Source organism: Engraulis encrasicolus, chromosome 2, assembly GCF_034702125.1.
Source record: "Engraulis encrasicolus isolate BLACKSEA-1 chromosome 2, IST_EnEncr_1.0, whole genome shotgun sequence".
Lineage (NCBI taxonomy): Eukaryota > Metazoa > Chordata > Actinopteri > Clupeiformes > Engraulidae > Engraulis > Engraulis encrasicolus.
In genome coordinates, this window is record NC_085858.1 from 26,296,773 (window position 1) to 26,304,611 (window position 7,839).

At 40.2% G+C, this 7,839-nt stretch overlaps 1 protein-coding gene across 1 annotated transcript; it reads left to right on the forward strand.

The window, feature by feature from the left end:
* The first annotated feature begins 3,251 nt into the window (after positions 1-3,251).
* Positions 3,252-6,509, forward strand: LOC134461682 (uncharacterized). The gene is made up of 3 exons (XM_063214566.1): positions 3,252-3,505; positions 4,056-4,175; positions 4,827-6,509. The coding sequence occupies exons 1-3, from the start codon at positions 3,448-3,450 to the stop codon at positions 5,300-5,302; spliced, it is 654 nt and encodes a 217-aa protein (XP_063070636.1). The 5' UTR covers positions 3,252-3,447; the 3' UTR covers positions 5,303-6,509.
* The last annotated feature ends 1,330 nt before the right edge of the window (positions 6,510-7,839 follow it).

Here is a 7,839-nt window from a genome sequence, read left to right on the forward strand (position 1 = left end):
ATGTGTATTCTCATCTGCCTTTGGTGATAGTTAATTACACTATCTATAACACGATGTAGTTTTTCCTTCTCTATTCTCTATTCATAGGACATTGAATGACATTTATGTATGATAATGTAAATCTACACCCTTAAAAATGATGGGTTGAAAATAACCCAATTCTTACTACCGTGCTGGGTAACTATTGGACCAACTTCGCATTGGGTTGTATTTATACAATGAATTGGGTTATACATTTCAACCCAACAGGTTGAGTAAAACAATTAACTCAAATGTGGGGTTATTTCTAACCAAACCGTCATATTGAATGTACTTTATTGTTGGGTTATTACATCATATCCTATATATGGGTTATACAGCCCCAATATTCTGTTTAAATTACTTAATTATGAAGTTAAATTTACCCAATAAATGTATCACTTATTATATGTGACACATATGTGCAAAATAAGCACACCAGTTTGCGCAATACATTGATTTTATTTTCCCATTTTGTTTTCACACTTTTCACACAACAAAGATGATTGCATTTAAATATAAAATAGAGCAATATAACAGACATGTTATCATACAGTCAAAAAAGGCAGGAAGGGATATTATTCAAAAACATGGACAAAAAAATGGAAAAAATTATAGGGTAACAACACACTGGGAAACACTTTCAAGCATTGCACATTATGGAAAACTCATTATTTACTAATATAGAAAAATAATATAGCCTACTTTTTCAATATACACTTTCAAAGTTTACAAAGAAGACCCATGTTGAAAGTGAAGGGCATTATGCCTTCAAGTTGTTTCTATGAGCACATTTTTTACTTGAGAATAGAATGGGGAAAGGTTATATGAGAGCCTCAATGTTGATACAGAGATAAATAAATGTGTTTGTAAGACTGCTTTGTGACAGTACCTAAACACTAGAAACAACCAAATAGCTGAGGTCATTGTAGTGTCACCATGAATTTGCTGTATTGGTGTAAACCAGGGGTGGGGAACCTATGTCTGGAGGGCCGTTTGCGGCCCTTGAGGCCGTTTTATCCAGCCCCTGAGACAATTTTAATATTATGCAGCTTCATATGAAATATGGCATATTTTGTAAAAGAAACATTTGCAATACAATGAAAGTTATATTCGGGGGACATATAGAAGTTAAGGTCTGTTTTAAGGTGGCTGCATTCCATATAGGCCTACCTGTAGGGTGCAGGGGGGAAATCCTAGTTTGTGTTAATTGTACGGCCCTCGGAGGACTTTCACGGCCCTCAGAGTAATTTGAAGTGGCCCTTCAAATGAAAAAGGTTCCCCACCCCTGGTGTACACTTACAATAATACACAGTGTTTCCAAAACCAAATGTGTAGAGCAGTGCATTCTGTGTAGAATTTGCAATAAAATCTTAGCTGGGTGTCCCTTTTAAAGGACTGTGCGCATTGAAGCTGGCATTGCTGCCTCCGCCTCCTGGGTACAGAAGCCTCGTCAAAACTCTCTCGGCCTCTGAATGAAAAGAAAAACACACATGCAACATTTAGTTACAAAATTATAAAATGATGATGACATTGCAAGACACAGGTCAGACCATCTGTGAAATAAATGGCTAAATAAGAAAGTGTTAGCTAGTAAAGAAAGTGTTGGCTATTAAAAACAAATATCAGAAAACAAAAATGCTTCTGATATGAGGATCCAATTGAATGAGGTCAAATCACTAGCAATGAAACTCAATTTGGTCAGGGCTTAAGTGTATAAGGATGCACTAGTGGTAGCCAAACTATTGCAACACGGACAAAACAGTGACTTACCCACAGTAGGCTAGTGCTGCACAATGAAGAATGCCTCCTTTCTTTCAGCAACATCCAAGCAAATAGGCTAAAAACTGGTGAGAAACACATTTGAAATTATTCTAACTGAATAATAGGCTGCATCCATTTAGTTGCAGCAAAATATATTTTTAAGTAGGCTATGCTCATCACATTACACCAAGGAGGTCTATCATTGCCTTACACCAATGTCAATACATTATTTTTCTTTGAAAAGCACCGTATTCGCTATGGCCTGCCCACACCGAAAACTATAAATAGGGCCCACTACTCACGTCAGTCAGTCGGTGCACTGCACTGTGACAGGTGACAGCTGTTCAGTCCTGGACGTCTCCTTCCTTTTTTTCATAGCTGCAATCATATAGCAAATAGAAAGCCACATTGTTGTTAAACCAGAGGTAGTAGCTATACCATGCTCGCTGACATACTGTGTTAACCGCCCTGACATGTCTGTATATCGAAGCCCACTTCGCGGACGTCCAGGCTTATCTGAAAAGCTAGTTCTAAAACCACACACTAGCTGCATCAGCCATGAACTAGCCTACCTTGAGCAGAGCTGCAGATGCCAGCGGCAATAGTCCAACTGAATAGGGATACACGGCACGTCCGTATTTTCCGTTGTTGTTATTATTAATTTCTCTAACTTGTGCTGATTTGTGCTAGCCTACTTATTCCACGCGAACTCGCGGCAGAGAGTTGATAATATTTGCCCGCCGAGAGACCAACTTCAGAGCGGTGGCACTGCGGCCAGTTATTTGTGTCGAGAGTTACCGTGGAAACCAAAAGACGGTTGGACACAGATTGAAGTTACAGGCGAGTTTCGTGAAATTAAAATTCATCCCATCTGGTTTCGAGACGAGATTCATTCCAATGTTTCTTATGATTAGATAAGTTGACTCCATTTCCATTGGTTTAGGTAATTGAGAGTAACCAACGGTTTAGGTTTGTGTAGAGACTACCTTGGGCAACGGTCTTCTTATTCTATGGATTCATACTTCAGGTCGATCGTATGGAAGATAAGGAATGCGTTGGATGAACGAATGGCTATCACACATCTATCAGCTTTAGGCAGTTAACTAAAGTTAGCTGGAGACAAAACAGTAAAAACACATTACAAACCTTCATTTTTGTTGAAGACTCCGGTCAGTTCACTTCTTCCAGGGCGGGCAGGCAGAAAGAATGTTATCTGCAGGGAACTCTGATTTCAAACGTAGCAGGGCAACACAGTGTTGGGTACAATAAACCAGTGAGTTGGGTTATTGTGTAACCTAACTAATAACCCAATCAGTAGAGTAGCATAGATGTTCCCCACTGTACCAATATTGAGTTAGAGTAACCCAACACTGCATTAGAATAACCCAACACGTTTACCCAGCAGCTGTTATTCAGCACTTGGGTTGACAAAACAACCCAGCATTTCTTAAGGTCATGATACACGGGGCAACTTTTTGGGCAATGTTGCCGAGCAATGTTGCCGGGCGATGGTGCAAAGAGCGTTTCCCATTGATATTCGGCAACATTGCTGGTTTCTGAATATCTTTGATCGCCTCTGGCAACTTTTTGCGAGAGGCCAATCAGAACGCGAGAAAAACGTCACATGACCATCTGTGCTCTTCAGATCAAAATTTCCAAAACAACATGGCGGCCGTTCAGTGGACCGAAGAGCTGGAGAGAGTGCTGATATCTTTTTACATGGGTGGGTCTACGTTACATGTCAGTGTTTTAAAATGGTGATTTATGCATCAAAATGTAAAAATAACATCATACATCTACATTTCAGCGTTCGTGTTAGGATTAAAACAAAGATTTCTTGTCAGCTAAACGTCAACTGCCGTTAGCGAACCAGTTTTCCATAGAGATTGAATGGAGTTGCTAATTAGCTAGCTAGCAAACTGGTAGCGATTTCAGGAAATGTGTAGTTTCCTGTAGTTTTTCCGTGCCATTGTTTTGAAGTTGTGCCACAAATGTAAAAATAACATTATACATGTTCATGTATGGGTTTGGGTTAAGATTAAGACAAAGATTTCTGGTCAGGCACCCAAATGTAACTGCTGTTAGCGAACTGCTTTTCCATTGAGATTGAATGGAGTTGCTAACTAGCTAGCTAGAAAACTAGTAGCGATTTCAGGTGAACTTCTCGAGTTTTTTTCTGTTGTTTTTTCATGTCAATGAGTGTCAAACAAATGTTATGAATAAAAGTTGTCAACTTTACTTAAATTCTACTCATCAAACTTATTTACACACAGAACATCAGTGCCTGTGGAACATCAAGGCAAAGGCTTACAAAAACAGGGACCTGAGAAAAGCTGCTTTGGACGAGCTCTGTCAGCAGCTCAAGCTCAACAGTGGTGGGCATCAGGTTGTAGGTAAGGATTTTGATGTTTGTTTTGTTAACCGTCTAGATATGTAGCCCGTGGATGCTTTAAACTGGATAAGCTGAACTTCAACGTTCAACATGCAGTTGTAATGCACACACTACCCTGGACTTCAGTACCTGTTTTTTTTTTTATTCTTCTTCTTGTTGTTCTTCTTCAGCCTTTTCTGAGATCCTATGGGGGCAGGTGTTTGTTTACATTTCATTTTTTAAATTTTTTTTATTCCCAAAAACATCCAAAAAGTTGTGCAACATCAGCATACAACTAGTAAACAGCTATACCTTTTTGGGAAAGTATTTGGAGTAGGCCTATGTTAAAGTTTTTAATGTAAACAAAATCTGTCCCCATTAGAATAGCTCAGCTCTTGCAAAGGGCACAATTCAATATAATTAATTGTTTTTGTCTCTAAAGACTGGCCTGTGGTTACAGTCATGTCTGTCCCCTGACTACTACTTAGTATTCCAAGACTCTGTCCCAGTCTTAAACCACAATTATAAAGGCTATGTCTTATTTGTCACTTCAGGCTCTCCGTAATTTCATAGCAATGTTGTTATGATGTAGTTGGGTGCTATCTATTTACAGGTTCATTCTGGTAATACCCCCTATGCTAACAGGCATGTTTCTGTTTGCTGTTCTTCACAGAGCAGGATGTAAAGAAAAAATTCAAAAATCTGAGGACGGTGTTCACCAGGGAGCATGCTGCTGTGGTGGAGAGCAGCAGGTCTGGGGCTGGGGCGGCAGAGATCTATGTGCCCAAATGGAAGTATTATCAGCAACTTCTGTTTCTTCGCGACTCTTGTGGCATGGACGAGAGTGAGGACAATCTGAAAGTGCAAGAGGAGCCAGAGGCACCGACATCACCAGAGGCACCAATATCACCTTGTGAGGGACTCTCACCTCAAAAACGGAAGCCAACTGGGAAACAAAATGGTGCGGAAAAAAAAGCGGCTGAGGCGATGGAGTATGCCATGGGGTTCCTGAAGAGGAAGGAGGCCTCTAAACACACAGGCTTCCTCCACTACCTAGAAAACCTTTTAGATGACATACCAGATAGTAAAATAAAAAAAGTGAAGCGGGAAATAATTCAGGTTGCACATGCAGCTCAAGAAGAGGAGTGAGTGATTTTTATTGTATACTTATTGAAATATTGCATCTATGTATGAACTGTTTAATATTTAATAAATTATTCACATTTGTTTTGAAACTCACTGGTTAATTGTTAATTGAAATAGCACTGTCCTGCCAGCTTACGGCACCATTTGAATTGAAGTACCTGCAATACTCCTCTCTGACTTCCTTAGCATATGTAGATGGATGTCTGTCAGAGGAAGCTGCTATTGGTAGGAAACGCTCAGGTTCCTCTCTCCAGCTACCAGGAATAATCTGGCCGGTCTCTGTGTCTTCCTGGTCAACCAAACTAGGTGGGGTGTACATGTACCTTGATTGTCCAGTTCTTAAATAATTGTGGAGGACACACGCAGCCTTTGTTATGATTCTTGCTTTGCGTGGTGAAAGGAGAATTGGTTGTTTGAACACTCTGAATCTGTTGGACAAAACTCCAAACACATTCTCCACACAACGGCGGGCGCGTGACAGTCTGTAATTGAAAATTTGTTTAGATTTGTCCAGTTGTGACCTGGGGTATGGCCTCATTATCCACGGTTTCAGACCAAAAGCCTCATCTGCCACAATGGCGTAAGGGACAGGCAGTTGACAGCCAGGCAGCTGCTTCGGTGGAGGCATATTCACAGAATTTTCCTCTAAAGCCTTGCAGAGTCCAGATTTGGCCCAAATCCCCCCATCACTGACTCTGCCATTGGTCCCCACATCAATATAAGTAAATTTTAGGTCTGCATCTGCCAGTGCAAGTAAGACAATTGAGTTAAACCCTTTGTAATTATAGTAATGTGATCCTGCATTGGGGGGAGGCTGAATGCTGATGTGTTTTCCATCCAGCGCTCCAAGGCAATGAGGAAAGTTCCACCTTTCCTCAAACTTTGTGGCGATGTTGTTCCACTCCTCAGCAGTTGATGGCACTTTGAGGTAGTCTGCTTGCAGCATATTGAAGAGAGCCTTGCACGTTTCGACTACAATTCTGGAGATGCTGTGCCTAGACACTCTGAACTGATACTCCAGGTCTTGAAAGGTGTGCCCTGTGGCCAGGTAGCGCAACGTTATTGCTAGTCTCTCACCCACAGGTATGGCCTTCCTCATTACCGTGTCCTGCCGCTGTAAGGATGGAGTCAGTAAGGTCACCAGGAAATTAAAACTGTCTTCATCTAGCCGCAGCCAGTTCTTATAACTGGGGGGATCCTCAGCTGCCAGTTCTCTCAGCAACTGATTGTAGCAACCTCTTTCTTTCCTCTGCAGCCATCTTCTGCTCCATATGCGTTTGTCCTTTTCTTTTTTGCTAAGATGATGGGTTTACATAGTTAGTTCCATGTATTTGTCAATATGATTTATTTTATGTAGGGGCCACAGTAGGCCTAGCTTAGCCTAGAATAATAATAATTTACTTTATATATAGAGCAGAAAAAAATATTTTGAATTCTAAAAACTCAACTTATTAACTTGTGACTAGGTTCTATTTAATTTTGTATTTTTAAGTAGTGAAATGTATACTTACTTAAGTGAAATACAGGCTGAAGCCAGGATAACAGCAACAGCAGCAAATGTTTCAGCATCCATTTTTTTGGCAGTTATCTCCTTGGCAATTGATCTATTATCTAATTGGCTGTTGCCCATTTTTGGTTGCCCTAAAAAGTTGCCCTGTGTCTCATCTGGTTGCCCGTTGCCGGCAACATTGCTCGGCAACATTGCCCAAAAAGTTGCCCCGTGTATCATGACCTTAAGTGTGTATATAAATATTTTTGATTGATTGATTGATTGATAGTGTCACAGGAAGGAATATGGTAGCCTATTTACTCCGAGTTTACATCAAGAACTCAATGCTTCATCTCATGGGGTTTATCAAAAGTGGCTTTGGTTTTTTACAATCTTTTCCAAAGTAAACGATTCTCATGGGATCAAAGAAAAGTCTATATGGCTGTTACATCTATGCACTTTATTTTACTCCTATCTTTGTTGCCATTTTTGATTGCCACACAATTAAAAAGACAGCTGATATTTAAACACCAGTGGTTTAAATTGCTTTCTCTGATGTCCAAGCATTTCATATTTTTAAAGAATAACATACTATGAAGTTGCAAATCAGCTCACAAACTCACAGTGAATTTGTAAGGATTGTGTCCAATTGCCTTCCCTATCAGTGAATTTGCATTTGGCTATAGAGACTATATTATATCTGTGCGTTATTACCTCCGCCAAGGAGGTTATGTTTTCGGTCGCGTTGGTTAGTTTGTCTGTCTGTGGAGTCTGTGGAGGTGTTGGAAATGACAACAGGAACAAGTGATAACATTTTGGTGGTGAGGAATTATTCAAAAGATTCTTCACCACTGTGGGATAGGGTGGATTTCAAAAACAAAGTTCCAGTTTCAAAAACCAAAAACAGGGCAGAAAGACTGGGAAAAAATTAGGGTGTAGGAACTAGTCAAATGTTCTATCAAACAGCCTGGCCTTGGCTTTGCACTCCCAAGTGCTTCTAGTTGTCTTATGCTTTTGAACGTCAAACATTTGTAGATGATCGTGTCAAAAT

Excerpts from the sequence above, each read along its gene's own strand:
- LOC134461682 (XM_063214566.1), top strand. The coding sequence starts at position 3,448 with ATGGCGGCCGTTCAGTGGACCGAAGAGCTGGAGAGAGTGCTGATATCT. Across the intron at positions 3,506-4,055 it reads GCTGATATCTTTTTACATGG|AACATCAGTGCCTGTGGAAC; the intron begins GTGGGTCTACGT and ends ATTTACACACAG. Across the intron at positions 4,176-4,826 it reads TGGTGGGCATCAGGTTGTAG|AGCAGGATGTAAAGAAAAAA; the intron begins GTAAGGATTTTG and ends TGTTCTTCACAG.